Genomic DNA, 17604 nt, shown 5'->3' with positions numbered 1-17604 from the left:
AGACTTATATGGCAGTTCAGAAAAGTGAGAGGAAATGTTAATGTAGGATATCCTCCCTCAGGAATACCAATTGAGAACTGGAGAGGAGGAAGCAAGAGAGATTTATTCATCAGTTATTTTCGCAAATTCTACTAGAGTCTCACTGCACAAGCCCAAATTGACAAGTGACTGCCAAAGCATAAGCACAAAAGTGGTGTTCCGTTTGGGAAGAACAGGCCAATTCTGATGAAAGGTGACAGACCTGAAACGTTAACTTTGCTTCTCTCGCCACAGACGCTGCCAGACCTGCTGAGTATTTCCAGCACTTTTTGTTTTGTGGCCAATACTGCAATTTTGTCATGATGTTGCTAAGATTTCTTCATCAGTGGGATTTCTTTGATACTTGAAGGGGAAAAATTTATAGGGTTTTGGAGGAAAGGGCAGAGGAGTGAGATTAATAGCTTTTTCAAAGAGCCTGCACAGGGCGACAGTAGTATAGTGGTAATGTTACAGGACTAGTAGTCCAGAGGCCTAGACTAATGCTCCAGAGACAGGAGTTCAAATCTCATCACAGCAGCTGGGGGAATTTAAATTTAATACATCTGGAATAAAATGATAGTCTCATTAATAATGATCATGAAACTACCAGGTTGTTGCATCTGGCTCACTAATCGGCCATCCTTACCTGGTTTGGCCTACATGAGACTCCAGACCCACAGCCTACCACTCAGTCGTATCAAACTGCTATATCAGTGAAAGAACAAAAAAACTGGTTGAGTGACCCCGGCATCAACATAGGCACTGGAAATGACAAAAGCATACTCTGCCCAGTCAATCCCACAAAGTCCTCCTTGCTAACATCTGGGGATCTGTGCCAAAATTGGGACAGCTGTCCCACAGACCAGTCAAGCAAAAGCCTGACATAGTCATACTCGCTGAATCATATCTTACGCCCCATGTCCCAGACTCCTCCATCATCATCGTTGGATACAGATAAATACTTGAAGGAGAAAATATTGCAGAGATATGGGCAAAGAGCCAGAGAGCGGGACTAACTAGATTGCTCCGAGAGTAATGGACTTGATGGGCCAAATGGCCGCCTCCTGTGCTGTACTATTGTATGATTCTTTGATAAATAAGGGTTGCCTAAGAGGAGGGCAGGATTTTCACACCAGTTTTGACAAAGTCATTGGTTCCCGCATTTTTCTACTGCTCAGTAGGGTCCGTGTTTTCATATTTTTTTCAATGTTGTTTTGTGGTGTGTGTTTGTCTTTCTGGAGTTTAAATTTACTTCAGTGTCCGTGGGTTGGGCCTGTGACTTGCCTAGCAGGAGTCATTAGGGTTACTCCCTGTCCGATTCTTTTATTTTGTGTGTCTGGAAATTTTAAAAATCTGAAGTGAACACCAGAGGTTAATTTTTAAAATGGAATCAGTAATTTTTCCCCTCATTGGAACAAGAATGTTTTGTATAGGGTCCTTAGGCCATACAGTAAATAGTCAGATTTCCAGACCAATTGCTTTGGATGTTTGATATTCTTAGAGCAGAGGCACCATTTTCCTTGGCTGTAGACTTGAACAGTTTTCAGAAGGAAGACTGGTTCCACTAAATTTAGTGAACTTGGTTAGCAATATGTTAAAACTGTAAGTAGCCTGTTCAGTGTATCTATTTTTTAGTTACCTATTTTTAGAATATTAGTAGGTGAATTTAAGGACGCATTGTACAGCGGGCCCGTCACTGGTATCAGACCCACCGGCCATCCATGTCTCCGCTTTAAAGATGTCTGCAAACGCGACATGAAGTCCTGTGACATTGACCACAAGTCGTGGGAGTCAGTTGCCAGTGTCGCCAGAGCTGGCGGACAGCCATAAAGGTGGGACTAAAGATTGGCGAGTCGAAGAGACTTGGCAGTTGGCAGGAAAAAAGACAGAAGTGCAAGGAGAGAGCCAACTGTGTAACAACCCTGACAACCAATTTTATGTGCAGCGCCTGTGGAAGAGCCTGTCACTCTAGAATTGGCCTTTATAGCCGCTCCAGGTGCTGCTCCACAAACCACTGACCACCTCTCGGCGCATACCCATTGTCTCTTGAGACATGTAGACCAAAGAAGAAAAAAAGAGTAGGTGAATTTAATAGAGCAACTTCTTAATTTGTGAACCTGATTGACACTATTCACTATTAAGTTAAGAGATACATTATATTGCCTGTGTCTGCTGTCTTCATGTTGTGGCAGCCAATTTGCAACAGTTAATTCCCACAAATAGCAATGTGATAATCAGAACCTTTTTCCTGGTGTTCTTTGAGGGTTGAATATTGGCCAGGACACTGTAGGTAACTCCCTTGCTCTAATTAGAAATAGTGTTGAGATCGTTTATGTCCATCTGAGAGGGCTGACGGGGCCTCGGTTAGCTTCTCCTCATCCGAAAGATGGCATGTCCAACAGTGCAGCACTCCCTCAGTATGCACTGGAGTTCCAGCCTAGATTTTTGTGCTCATGTGTTGGAGTGGAGCCACGGCTGACACTCCCAGTTCAGCTGCCTCAGCCCCACATGCCAACTCCCCTGCATCACCCTACCATCTGCTCCCACTACTGTTTCAAATCCATTCCTGGCATATTCTCACCCCATGTATCCTCCTGCCCTGCATTCTCCTCACCTTCTCCAATCCCAGTCGACCCTCACATCCCATTGTGCCTGGGGTTGGTGGGGGTAGGGTAGGGTGGGGTGGTGGTGGTGGTGAGTGGAGGGGCAAGGGGAGCAACCCAAAACCCTCACAGCAACACCAAAGATGGAAAAACATCAAGAAGGAAAAAGTAAAAGTTAGGATGGCATGCAGGTAAGTTAGTAATACACATATACATGAATGATTTGTGATATACATAAATGATTTGGAGGAAAGTATAGGTGGTCTGATTAGCAAGTTTGCAGACGACACTAAGATTGGTGGAGTAGCAGATAGTGAAGGGGACTGTCAGAGAATACAGCAGAATATAGATAGATTGGAGAGTTGGGCAGAGAAATGGCAGATGGAGTTCAATCAGGGCAAATGCGAGGTGATGCATTTTGGAAGATCCAATTCAAGAGTGAACTATACAATAAATGGAAAAGTCCTGGGGAAAATTGATGTACAGAGAGACTTGGGTGTTCAGGTCCATTGTTCCCTGAAGGTGGCAACGCAGGTCAATAGAGTGGTCAAGAAGGCATACGGCACGCTTTCCTTCATCGGACGGGGTATTGAGTACAAGGGTTGGCAGGTCATGTTACAGTTGTATAAGACTTTGGTTCAGCCACATTTGGAATACTGCGTGCAGTTCTGGTCGCCACATTACCAAAAGGATGTAGATGCTTTGGAGAGGGTGCAGAGGAGGTTCACCAGGATGTTGCCTGGTATGGAGGGCGCTAGCTATGAAGAGAGGTTGAGTAGATTAGGATTATTTTCATTAGAAAGACGGAGGTTGAGGGGGGACCTGATTGAGGTGTACAAAATCATGAGAGGTATAGACAGGGTGGATAGCAAGAAGCTTTTTCCCAGAGTGGGGGATTCAATTACTAGGGGTCACGAGTTCAAAGTGAGAGGGGAAAAGTTATGGGGGGATATGCGTGGAAAGTTCTTTACGCAGAGGGTGGTGGGTGCCTGGAACGCATTGCCAGCGGAGGTGGTAGACGCGGGCACGATAGCGTCTTTTAAGATGTATCTAGACAGATACATGAATGGGCAGGAAGCAAAGAGATACAGACCCTTAGAAAATAGGCGACATGTTTAGATAGAGGATCTGGATCGGCGCAGGCTTGGAGGGCCGAAGGGCCTGTTCCTGTGCAGTAATTTTCTTTGTTCTTTTCTTTGTATTTGCTGTGACAAAAACAAGAAATGCTGGAAATACTCAGCAGGTCTGGCAGCATCTGTGGAGTGAGTAGCAGAGTTAATGTTTCAAGTCAGTGATCTTCATCAGAACTGGCAAATGTTAGAAATGTAATGGATTTTAAGCAAATAAAGCGGGGGTGGGGCAAGAGATAACAAAAGGCAAGGTGTTGATAGGACAGAGCGTCATGGAGAATAACTGACCAGAAGGTCATGGAGCAGAGGCAAACGGTATGTTAATGGTGTGCTGAAAGACAAAGTGTTAGTGCAGAGAAGGTGTTAATTGACAGAAAAATGAACAGCCCTGGCCCAAAGCACAAACATGAAAAAAAACTGTGGGTATGCACGTGGTAAAACAAAATAAACAAATACATTTTTTAAAAAAAACTAACAATAAAATGGGGGGCCTGTAATGCTCTCAAATTATTGAACTCAACGTTCAGTCCGGCAGGCTGTAGCGCACCTAATCAGTAAATGAGATGCTGTTCCTCAAGCTTGCGTTGATGTTCACTGGAACACTGTAGCAAGCCCAGGACAGATACGTGGGCGTGAGAGCAGGGGGGTGTGTTAGAATGCCAAGCAACAGGAAGCTCGGGGTCATGCTTTCAGATTGAGCGGAGGTGTTCTGCAAAGCAGTCACCCAATCTGCATTTGGTCTCCCCAGTGTAGTGGAGACGACACTGGGAGCAGCGAATACAGTATACTAAATTGAAAGAAGTACAAGTAAATCACTGCTTCACTTGAAAGGAGTGTTTGGGGCCTTGGATAGTGAGGAGAGAGGAGGTAAAAGGGCAGGTATTACACCTCCTGCGATTGCATGGGAAGGTGCCGTGGGAAGGGGGATGAGCTGTTGGGAGTAATGGAGGAGGGTGTTGCGGAGGGAACGATCCCTTTGGAATGCTGATAGGGGAGGGGAGGGGAAGATGCGTTTGGTAGTGGCATCACGCTGGACATGGCTGAGGATGATCCTTTGGATGTGGAGGCTGGTGGGGTGGAAAGTGAGGAGAAGGGGAACCCTGTCGCGGTTCTGGGACGGAGGGGATGGTGTGAGGGTAGAGGTGCGGGCAATGGACCTGACACAGTCGAGGGCCCTGTCAACCACAATGGGGGGGGAAGGAAAAAGGAAGACATATCAGAAGCGCTGTCGTGGATTGTTGCATTATCATAGTAGCTGCGTCGGAGACAGAGAAACTGGGAGAATGGAATGGAGTCCTTACAGGAGGGAGGGTGTGAAGAAGTGTAATCGAGGCAACTGTGGGAGTCGGTGGGCTTATAATGAATATTAGTAGACAGCCTATCCCCAGAGATGGAGACAGAGAAGTCGAGGAAGGGAAGGGAATTATCAGAGATGGACCATGTAAAGGTGAGAGCAGGGTGGAACTTGGAAGCAAAGTTGATGAAGTTTTCCAGTTCGGGGCGGGAGCAGGAAACAACACCGAAACAGTCATCAATGTGCCGGAAAAAGAGTCGGGGGAGGGGGCCTGAGTAGGACTGGAACAAGAAATGTTCGACATATCCCACAAAAAGACAGGCATAACTCGGACCCATGCGGGTACCCACAGCAACACTTTTTAATTGAAGGAAGTGTGTGGAGTTGAAGGAGTTGTTGTTTAATGTGAGAACAAGTTAATTGCTGTAAGTATTTGCTGTAAGCTTGGCTTGAGCTTCAAAATGAGCCTGGGAGAGGAGCAGTAGCTCTAGTTGGAGAACCGCTTAAGGAAGTATAATGGTAAGTACATAACTAACTGTTACACTTGGATTTTTGGATATTATGTTCCACAAAACACAATGCAACAGTTTGTGTATAGATAGATAGACATGTTCAGTTTGACAATCTTTAATTCTTTCAGTGGTATCTGCTTTTAACATGAGTTTTAATCTGTTGATCACACCAGTGTCAAAAATGCTACAATCTTGCTGGTGTGGAAGTTAATGTTGGGCTGAATCCCTTGAAGGCTCAATAGCTAAAGACACCATTTGATGTGGCATTGAGCCCCGCAGACTCCAATCTGATGATCGATTTTGTTTTTATTCATTCATGGGATGTGTACGTCGCTGGCTAGGCGGCATTTATTGCCTATTCCTAATTGCCCTTGAAAAGGTGATGGTGAGCTGCCTTCTTGAACTGCTGCAGTCCATGGGAGGTTGGTGCACCCACAGTGCTGTTAGGAAGGGAGTTCCAGGATTTTGACCCAGCGACAGTGAAGGAACGGCGAAATAGTTCCAAGTCAGGATGATGTGTGACTTGGAGGGGAACTTGCAGGTGGTGGTGTTCCCATGCATTTACTACCCTTGTCCTTTGAGGTGGTAGAGGTTGCGGGTTTGGAAGGTGCTGTCTAAGGAGCCTTAGTGCGTTGCTGCATTGCATCTTGTAGATGGTACACACTGCTGCTACTGTGTGTCGGTGGTGGAGGGAGTGAATGTTTGTAGATGGGGTGCCAGTCAAGTGGGCTGCTTTGTGCAGGATGGTGTTGAGCTTCTTGAGTGTTGTTGGAGCTGCACCCATCCAGACAGGTGGAGAGTATTCCATCACACTCCTGACTTGTGCCTTGTAGATGGTGGACAGGCTTTGTGCTGCAGTAGTTATTCTCAGCCTGACAGTACTGGGTGTTGCAACTGCCCCCAATGCCCCTGATGTAGGGAGGGTTAAATCAGCCAGGGTGCGCCTTCCTGATATCCAGTGACCCTCCCTTTGCCGGAGAGTGATATTTTTCAACATTGAGTTGATTGTCCTGTGGCTCTGGCTCCAAAAGTCAAATAGTCTATTGACACTCATTGTACATCTTTGTATATGAAGGATAGTCATTTTATCAAGGTAACAGAGGGCAGCTGGTGCACGTGGAACTGTATCCCAGAAAGAGTTGGTGCCTTGAAGAAAAGCCATAGGGGGACAAAAGCATTTTTTGAGCATTTGGAAGGTGTTTGAGTTGAATCTGTTTTTTGCCCTACAAAAATGTTAAGTATTTTGCTTTATCTCCCCAATGCTGAGTTTATCCAGTGAACATCTGAGCCATTTAGAGCAGAGGAGCAAGGTTACTGGTCCAATCCCTTGCTCCCTGGTAAATTAATTGATCTTGGCTGGGACACTGGGTTAGAGAAGGGAAAACTCCGCCAAGGTTCTTGTTCCTGATTGCTATCTAGTGATCCCTGCTGGAAAATGGGTGGTGGATGGGACCACAATCACGAGCTGACTTAGCTATGAAGCTGCCAGATTGAATAGTCCCAAATCTTTCTGCTCTTCTACATCATGCACCATTTTCTCCTACTCAAAGTATAATTTTATTTTAACCAAAATGTATCACCTCACACTTACTGCCATTGAATTCCATCAGCCATTGTTTATTTCACCATTTTATCAATATACCCTTGCAGCTCCCTTTGGTCCTCAGAAGTATTAACTATGTCTCCTATTTTCATATTGTGTGCAAATGTGGACACTATTCCCTTTAGCTCTCTATCCAAGTAATTGATGTGCACAGTGAACAGAAGTGGTCCCAGAATAGAACTCTGTGGGACACTGCTACCACTTACAGTCATTCTGAGAAACTGTCTTTAACTCCCACTCACTGCTTCCTCCCTTGTAACCAGTTTTTAATCCAATTTGTACTTTCATCTGACATACAGCAAGGTTATTGAATTGAGGTGATCAATGCGACCAATATCACTGTTCTTAAATTTTCTTGGAAGTTATTTATCAGTGACGTGCAAGTTCTATTATGTAATATGTGTTCTCTTCAATCTTAGGTCGTTCCACAACTGGTCAAATCCCTGAAGAATCTGATTATGTCTGGTTACTCTCCAGAACATGACGTGTCTGGAATTAGTGATCCTTTCCTTCAGGTAACTTGCTAAATCTCCACTGAAGAAATATGCTGCTGATATTTTCGTGTTTTTTTTTGTTATTACTAAAATCACTCAGTAGAGTGTCCTGGACCTTTTGTGTGAATAACAATATAATTTACATGAATAGACTTTACCTCTCTGTTTTAGTTGTTTATGTAAATGCACAATATTAACAATTTTTTCCCTCATCTGTTTCTGTCCATTTTCTCCCCCATCCCCCCTGAAGGTGTTAATTCCTCACCGGAGTACTATTCCATGAATGTTAGCTGCCATTTCACCTTTCTGGCCATTCTTTAGTATGAGCCAGGACATTAACTGTTGGCAAAGTGGCTGAGCCCAGTCTGATTTCCATCCAGCTTGCACATGAATGTTTCCAGCAGAGAATAGTGATCAAGAATGCTGCTTAAAACTGCAGGCAGTATCTAACCATCAGCATGTACAAAGTTTTTTTTTATTATTTCTTTACTTATATGTGCTATGTTCCTATTTATAAAACTCAGTGCTATTGGAGTTTTTATGGTTTTATGTACCTACATTTGCATTTTGAGGGAATGATGTACTTGCACACCCGAGATTCCTGTAACTCCCTCCCTAACAGTGGTATGTGTGTTTGTATGTCACATGGACTGTGGTGGCTCACACCTCTCTTTCCCTCCCCCCCACCCCCGCACCACCACCTTCCCGAGGTTAGTTAGGGATGGGTAATAAATGCTGACCTTGCTAACAACGCCCACAACCATGAGCAACTTTTTAGAAAATGCTCAAATTATGTTTTATTTGCTATCTGTCCTACTGAAGCCTTTTACACTTCTGGCTGTATGTCAAATCTGCTACTCCTGTGTCTTTGGCAAATTACAAAATCATGTTCCCCATACCTTAGGCCAAAGCATCTATATATTAGCAATCATAGAACAGTTACAACACAGAAGGAGGCCATTCGGCCTGTGGGGTCCATGCCAGCTCTCTGCAAGAGTAACTCACTTAGTCCCGTCGCCCTGCAAATTTTTTCTCTGCAGATAATTATTCAGTTCTCCTTTGAATGCCTCGATTTGAACCTGCCTCCACCACACTCTCAGGCAGTGCATTCCAGGTCCTAACCATTCGCTGTGTAATAATTTTTTTCTTCATGTCGCTGTTGCTTCTTTTGCCAGTCACATCAAATCAGTGTCGTCTGGTTCTGGATCTTTCATCCAATGGGAGCAGTTTCTCTCTATCTACTCTGTCCAGATCCTTCATGATTTTGAACACCTCTATCAAATCTCCTCTTAATCTTTAAGGAGAACAGCCTCAGCTTCTCCAACCTATCCACGTTACTGAAGTTCCTCTTCCCTGGAACCATTCTCATGAATCTTTTCTGCACTGTCTAATGCCTTAACATCCCTCCAAAAGTTTGGTGCCTAGAACTGGACACTGTACTCCAGTTGAGACCGAACCAGTGTGTTATACAGGTTTATCATAACCTCCTTGTTTTTGTACTCTATCCACCTATTTATAAAGCCCAGGATCCCATATGCTTCATTAACCACTTTCTCAACCTTCTCGGCAACCTTCAATGATTTGTACCCTTCAAATTATATTGCTTCTCCTTGTTCTTCCTACCAGAATGAATCACTTCACACTTTTCTGCATTAAATTTCATCTGCCACTTGTCCACCCATTCCACCAGCCTGCTTCTGCCCTCTTTATCACTATCCTCCTCACAGTTCACAATACTTCCAAGTTTTGTGTCATTGGCAAATTTTTAAATTGTGCCCTGTATGCCCAAGTCTTAACACTGACCTCTGGGGAACGCCACTATGCACCTTCCTCCAGTCTGCAAAACAACCATTCACCACTACACTCTCTTTCCTGCCACTGTGCCCATTTCATATCCATATTGCTACTATCCCATTTATTCCATGGGCTCTAACTTTGCTGACAAGCCAGTTATGTGGCACTTTATCAAATGCCTTTTAGAACTCCATGTACACTACATCAACCGCATTACCCTCATCAACCCTCTCTATAACGTCATTAAAAAACTCAGGCAGATTAGTTAAACACTGTTTTCCCTTAACAAATCTGTGCTAGCCTTCCTTAATTGATCCACATTTGTCCAACTGACCTATTAATTTTGTCCCGAATTATCATTTCTCAAAGCTTTCCCAACACAGAGGTTAAACTGACTGGCCTGTAGTTGCTGGGCTTGTCCTTGCACCCTTCTTTGAACAAGGGTGCAACATTTGCAATTCTTTAGTCCTCTGACACCACCCCTGTATCTAAGGAGGATTAGAAGATTATGGCCAGTGCCTCCGCAATTTCCACCCTTATTTTCATAAGTATCCTTTGATACATTTCATCTGGTCTTGGTGACTTATCAACTTTAAGTACAGCCAGTCTAATACCTCCTTTTTATCAATTTTTAGCCCATCCAGTGTCTCAAGTAGTACCTCCTCTTTCACCATGACTTGGGCAGCATCTTCCTTTGTAAAGACAAATGCAAAGTACTCATTTAGTACCTTCTGCCTCCACATGTAAATCCCCTTTTAGGTCCCCAAGCGGCTCCACTCTTCCTTTTACCACCCTTTTACTCTTTATATGCCTGTAGAAGACTTTTAGATTCTGTTTTATGTAAGCTAAGAGTTTCTTCTTGTACTCTTTCTTTGCTTCTCTTTGTTTATTCACTTCCCCTCTGAACCTTCTCTATTCAGCCTGGTTCTCAATTGTATTATCCACCTGACATCTGTCATATGCACCCTCTTTCTGCTTCGTCTTGCTCTCTATCTCTTTCGTCATCTAGGGTGTTCTGGATATATTTGCCGTACCTTTTCCCGCTTGTGGGAATGTACCTTGACTGTATCCGAACTATCTCCTCTTTAAAAGCAGCCCATTGTTCAGTTACAGTTTTGCCTTCCAATCTTAGATTCCATTTTACTTGGGCCAGATCCGTTCTCACTCCATTGAAGTTGGCCCTCCCCCAATTCATTATCTTAACTCTGGCTTGCTTCTTGTCCTTTTTCACAGCTAACCTAAACCTTATGATGCTAGGGTCACTGTCCCCTAACTCTTTCCCCTACTGTCACTTGATTCACTTGATCCACCTGGTTCCCCAGAAAAAAAGTGGACCAAGAATTGACTCCTGGGATACACCACTTTCAACCTTGCTTTAGTCCGAGAAACAGGCCTGACCCTTTGTTTCCTGTCAGCCAACGTCCTATCCATGATTGGTCTACAGAGCGCCAGCATGGACTCTGATCGAATGGCCTCTTTTTGTGCAGTTATGACTGTAGTATTTTCTCTTCTACCAAATGCCTGATTTTTCTTAACAAACCTCCTGTGCTGTACCTTATTAAATATCTTCCTGAAATCCATACACACCATATCTATTGCTCGGCGCTCATGAACCTGATAGATTTGTTGCTGCTTGTTTTTGCGATCAGATTTGTTTAAGGTGCGTCTTTTCTTTTACATAGTTCTTGGTTACGGCAGTAGATGCAGCCTCCACTGAACTCTGATGTTAGCAAATATGTGAGCAGCAGTCATGTGACAGAGAATATGGAACGTTTTCATTACATACTTAGTCTGATGTATTTTACCTTTTAAATAGGGAGTATTCCTCAAAATGGGGAAGAGGGTCTTTTAATTCATTGCTAAATGACTTTTTCTTGGCAGAAAACAAGTATGAGTTAAATCCCACTGAAAGATTTTCATGGCCTCTTGCATTCAACTAGTCATGAATACTTATACCTGCAAATCTGCGCAAAAAGGGTAGAATTTATTGCGCCATTTAAAGCAGGAATGGTGGGAGGTGGGGTGCAGGGGTGGCACGGAGAATCACGTTGCAACCATCCATCCGGAAATCCGGCGTCATGATGGTTCTGGATTTTGTCAGCAGTGGGAAAGCACCAAGGCGGTATTGCTGCCCTGACACGACAGGAAGCTACTTGAAATTGCTGAGTAGTTGTTTATAATGCATTTGCATCTAATTATCCTCGATTTAAAGGCTGGTTCTTGATTTGGTGGACGGCAGGCGCCACTCGCATGTTAAAACCTGAGGGCACCGAGGTGAGAGGCTTCAGTGCCAAAAACGGGAGGCAGCCCTGAGCATTGCTACATTGGGGAAGGGGGAGGTTCGGAGGCCATTGTCTGAGTGCTTGCCATGTGCTCTGCAAGGGGGTTTAGGGTCTTGGAGGCTGTGCAAGGCGGGTGTTGCGGTCTTGGGGGCTCTGCAAGGGGTTAATGAGAGTTTGCAGGGGCTGTATTGGGTTACCAAACTGCTGTGAGAGATGTTTAGTCGCTCTTACTGTTGGAAAAGAGGGTCGGCTAGCAGCAAGGTTGGGTACTGAGGGCTATGAGGGACTCCGCTGGGAGAATTGTCAAAAGCTCCGTTGCCAAGGCAGGGTTGTCTCTGCATCGACAGCGATCTGTAGACCCACAGATCACCTGGCATAGATATCATGCACCCTAATTTTTTGAACCCCCATGGCGTGATGCGGTCCCTCCAACGGAGGGAAGGCCAAGAGGTAGATGCGCCTGACGGTGAATTTCCACGACAAGAGCAACAGTAGCCAGCCAGGCCAAGAAGGGCCCACGTCTGCCAGAGTGTGTACCAGACTCGAATCTGCTACCTCCAAATGTCCGAGTGCCATTGTCAATGAAAAATACTGCTCTCCAGGGAAGCTGTCACAGACCTATGTGCCGTGCTGCAGGACGAGTTGTGACCTCAGGGATTTGGTGGTCACCCCACACCAGTGGCCCTGAAGATCACCGTGGCACTAAACTTCTACGTATCTGGATCTTTCCAAAGATCCACTGGAGATGTGTGGGGCCTCCCAGGCAGCAACCCACAGCTGCATCAAGGAGGTGATCAATGCCTTGTGAGCTGGCAACTATGGACTGACCCTGACAGTCAGAGCGAGAGGGCTATTGGGTTCAGAGCCATCACTAGATTTCCCTGGGTGCAATGTGTTATAGTCTGCACGTATGTGGCCATCAAGACTTCCACATACCAGCCAGACTTCCTTCATCAACAGAAAGGGCTTCCATACAATCAGCGTTCAACTGGTCTGTGACTACTGAAGGTGTTTCTGCAGGTGTGTGCCCGCTTCCCAGGAAGCAGGCACGATGCCTTCATGCTCGACAGTCCCAGGTGCCACAGCTTTTCAGGCCCCCCACTTGCCTTCAGGGATGGATTCTCAGGGACAAGGGACATCCATTGAAGAGTTGGCTTTTTATGCCTGTGAGAAATCCTTGCAATGCAGCAGAGGAGAGGTACAACAATTGTCACAACACCACATGAGTGACCATCAAGCAGGCATTGGGCTGCTGAAGATGAAAATCTGCTGCTTCGATTGATCTGGTGGAGCCCTGCAGTATGTCCCAGCGAGGGTCTTGTGTATCGTGGTGGTCTGCTGTACTCTGTACAATCTAGCATTGCAGAGAAGAGAGGCCTTGCATGACTATGAAATGCCTAAGCAACACCCATCAACCGACAAGGAGGACGGAGAGGAGCAAGCAGCACATAGATGATAAAGACCTTCTGCTGGAGGCTAGGGAGATTGAGTGATGTGCAAGGGGGCAAGAGACATCCTCATAATCACCTGCTTCCAGCCACCCTGATTTTCACTCTCAAAGTCCAATAACGACTCGCCTTAATGCATGTAGTCCGTTGCTTCTTTTCCATTTGTATTCCCCAACTTGCGACCAGCTACAATCCGTGCTAGTGCCCATGGGAGCACATATGTTAATGAGGGCTGTGGTCGGATTGGCATTCCACTAAGGGGGACGGGGGAAGTCAGCAGCTCACAGTTAAGGCATAATGGTAAATGGATTTCACAAGAACACAAGAAATAGGAGCAGGAGTAGACCACAAGGCCAGTCATGCCTGCTCTGCCATATTGTGGCTGATCTTGGGCTTCAACTCCACCTTCCCACCTGATCGTCATATCCCTTGATTCCCTGAGAGACCAAAAATCTTAGCCTTAAATGTATTCAACGAAGGAGCATCCACAACCCTCTGGGATAGAGAATTCCAAAGATTCACAACCCTTTGCATGAAGTAATTTCTCCTCATCTCAGTCCTAAATGATCGGCCCCTTATCCTGAGACTGTGATCCTGTGTTTTAGATTCCCCGACCAACGGAAACAATTTCTTAGCATCTACCCTATCCAGCCCCTTCAGAATCTTGTATGTTTCAACAAGACACGATGGGCCGAAGAGCCTGTTTCTGTGCTATATAACTCTATGACTCTAAGATCGCCTCTCATTCTTCTAAACTCCAGAGAATATAGGCCCAATTTACTCAGCCTCATCATAGGACAGCCTTATCATCCCAGGGACCAATTCAGTGAGCCTTCACTGTACTGTCTCCAATACAAGCATATCCTTTCTTAAATGTGGAAAGCAAAACTGCACACTGTGCTCTAGATGTGGTCTCAACAAAATCCTGTACAATTGGAGCAAGACGTCTTGATTCCTGTACTCCTATCCCCTTGAAATAAAGGCCAACGTGCCATTTGCCTTGCTAATTGCTTGCTGTACCTGCCTGCTTGCTTTTTGCATTCCTTGTACAAGCACACCCAAGTCGCTCTGAACATCAACACTGACCAGTTTCACACCTTTTTAAAAAAAAAATGCTGCTTTTCTATTCCAACCAAAGTGAATAACTTCACACTTCCCTACATTATGCTCCATCTGCCATCTTGTCCACTCACTTAACCTGTCTATATCTCTTTGCAGCCTCTGTGTCTTCCTCACAGCTTACCTTTCCACCTATCTTTGTATCATCAGCAAGCTTAGATACATTACTCTCTTTCTCTTCATCTAAGTCATTGATATGGATTGCAAATAGCTACGGCCTCAGCACTGATCCTTGCAGCACTCTACTGTTCACTGCCTGCCAACTTGAAAATGTCCGTTTATGCTCAATCTTTGCTTCCTGTCCGTTCATCAATTCTCTATCCATGCTAATACATTTCCCCCAACTCCATGAGCCCATATCGTGCCTGTTAACTTTTTGTGTGGCACCTTATTGAATACCTTTTGGAAAGCCAAGTATATGACATCTACTGGTTCCCCTTTACCCTACTAGTTACATCCTCAAAAAACTCTAAAATTTGTCAAACAGCATTTCATTTTAGTAAAACCATGTCGACTTGTTCTGGTCATACTGTGCTTTTTTATTTCCTAAGTGCATTGTTAAGACTTACTTAATAGTTTCCAGCATTTTCCCAAAGTCTTATTTTAAGCTAAGTGGCCTGTAGTTCACTGTTTTCTCTCTCCCTCCTTTCTTGAAAAGTGGTGTAACATTTGCCAACTTCCAATCTGATGGGACTGTTCCCAAATCTAAGAAGTTTTGGAAAATCATAGTTAGCGCAGCCACTATCGCTACAGCTATCTCTTTTAGAACCCTAGGGTGTAGGCCATCAGGTCCTGGGGATTTGTTGGATTTTAGTCCCTTAAGTTTCTCCAATACCTTTTCTATGCTGATATTAATTTCCTCACTTTTTAACCCCAAGGTTACTGTCTATTTCTGGTATGAAACTTGTGTCTTCTACTGTGAAGACAAACAATATTTGTTCAATGCCTCTACCGTTTCCTCATTCCCCATGAAAACTTGTCCAGTCTCTGATTCTAAGGGACCAGCATTTTAGCTACTGTTTTAATATACTTAAAGCTCTTGCAATCTGTTTTTATATTTCTGGCTAGTTTACTCATTCTATTTTTTATTTCCTTTTTTATCAACTTTTTGGTGGCCCTTTGCTGGTTTCTAAAACACACCTAATCCTTCGGCTTGCTACTGCTTTTTTGTAACATTGTTAGTCTCTTTTAATCTAATACTTTCCTTAACTTGCTGAGTGAGCCACGGATCGGTCTTTCTTGCTGGGTTTGTGATTTTCAATGGTATGTTTTTTTGTTGAACATTTTAAATTGTTTCTTTAATGGTTTCCCACAGTTTATTTACTGCCATACCTTTTAGTCTATTTACCCAATTTACCTTAGCCAGTTCTCCATTCATACCTATGTAATTGGCTTTGTTTAATTTTAAGATTCTTATTTGTGATTGGAGCATGTCACTTTCAAACATAACATGGAATTCAGTGGTATTATGATCACTATTTCCCAGTGAATCTTTTGTTATGATACTGCTGATTAACCCTGCTTCATTACACAATACCAGATCTAAGATAGCTTTATCCCTAGTCAGTTCTGCAATGTATTGCTTCAAGAAACAGTCCTGAAAACATTTTACAAAGTCATCTTCTAAACCACTTTTGCCAGTTGCATTGTCCTAGTCTGTGAAGTCTGTACCCCCATAATTATTCCACTGCCTTTGTTACAAGCTCCATTAATTTCTTCTTTAATGTTCTGTCCAACGGTATAAATACTGTTAAGGGACCTGTAAAGTACCCACACCAGTGTCTTCTGCTTCTTGCTATTCCTAATTTCCACCCATACTGATTCTACTTCGAGATCTTCTGAGGCCAGATACTTTCTCTCATGTCCTAATGCCATCCTTTACTACCAGGGATACCCCTCCTCCTTTGCCATTTTGCCAGTCTTTCTGAAATATTGTGTACCCTGGAATATTTATTTCTTAACCTTGATCACCTTGTAACCATGTCTCTGTAATGGTGATTAGATCTAAATCATTTACCTCTATTTGTGCCACCACTTCATCTATCTTATTGCAGATTATTTCAGACAATGAACATTAATGATTTGAACAAAAGAACTTTTAATTAATCAATACATATAATGTTTCCTACACTTGAGTCCCCAAGTGTAACTAGGTGGTTTCCTTAATATGTTTGTGAGTGCTGCAATGTGGTGTAATCCCTGTGACAGCAGCTGGGCTGGAGGCAGGCTGCCCATTGGCCTGTGATGGCTTTGGGCGTCTGGCTCCCTGAGGCCTGGAAGGCCCGGCTGCCTGAAAGTGTCCTGCACTGGTGCAGGCCTCTCCTCAGGCATTGCAGCTGCTGGAGCTGGACTTACTGGCGGAGGGGCAGAGGAGCCGGTATCCAAACTGAGTGCCATGAGGGGAGTCCCCAGATGTGGAGGACAACCTCTCCTGCATTTCAAGGCTCACTTAAACGTCCCTGCTCATCAGAGAAGGATGAGGAGCGTGAGGTCCTTCTCTAAACCTGTTACTACTGCATTGAACTCATGGCCAAGGTGATGGTGTGCAGCTTTGCGCACATCTGTGGGATCTGGCTCTCCATGCGGGTCGCCAACCTCTCGATAGAGGAAGCCATGTGCTCACATACCTGAAACATGGCAGTACTCATGTCATGGATGGACTACTCCATCGTGTACTCGTGGCTGCGTATGACTTCTTGCATGTCCGCCAGATGTTGCTTTGCCTCTCTCTGCAACTCCAGCATGCCCTGTGCTGTTGACACCAGAGGCTCGCCATCACCCTGTGGCTCAGCATTGGCCTGGCCACCAACTGTCAGAGGCCTTGGCTGTCTCAGCCGGCTGCTTGGGCGTGTGTATGGTGCTCTCATCAACATGTGGCCCTATTTCTAAAGCCGAGCAGTTACCCACCGAGGTGAAAGGATCTGCGCTAGTGGAAGGTGCAGGAGTGTCACAAGAACTCTGAGCATGAGCAGGCCATTCAACTCTTTGAGCCTGTTCTGCCATTCAATAAGGTCATGGATGATCTACTTCAACACTATTTTCCTGCACTATCCCCATATCCCTTGATTTTAATTTGTAGAAATCTATCGATCATAGTGAACATACTCAACGACTGAGTCTCCACAGCCCTCTGGGGCAGAGAATTCCAAAGATTCACCACTGTTTGAAGAAATTCCTCCACATCTCAGCCCTAAATGGCCTGCCCCTTATTCTGAGACTGTGTTCCGTGGTCCCAGCCAGGGAAAAATCCGAGTGCTCCTCCTCCTCAGAGGTTGACTGCTGTCCCACTGCAGCTGCAGTCTCCTAC

At 44.7% G+C, this 17604-nt stretch overlaps 1 protein-coding gene across 5 annotated transcripts in view; it reads left to right on the top strand.

The window, feature by feature from the left end:
- LOC137378047 (AP-1 complex subunit gamma-1-like) overlaps positions 1-17604 on the top strand; it is a 215158-nt gene that overhangs the window by 121627 nt on the left and 75927 nt on the right. For all 5 annotated transcript variants that reach the window (XM_068048102.1, XM_068048104.1, XM_068048105.1 and 2 more), the window contains exon 7: positions 7580-7675. In XM_068048102.1, coding sequence (XP_067904203.1) covers positions 7580-7675 — 96 coding nt within the window. The remainder of the gene's footprint in view (positions 1-7579; positions 7676-17604) is intronic.

This window comes from Heterodontus francisci, chromosome 16 (genome assembly GCF_036365525.1).
Source record: "Heterodontus francisci isolate sHetFra1 chromosome 16, sHetFra1.hap1, whole genome shotgun sequence".
In the NCBI taxonomy this organism is placed as follows: Eukaryota; Metazoa; Chordata; class Chondrichthyes; order Heterodontiformes; family Heterodontidae; genus Heterodontus; species Heterodontus francisci.
The sequence above is the reverse complement of the archived record's forward strand: the minus strand, read 5'-3'. Positions and strand labels throughout refer to the sequence as shown.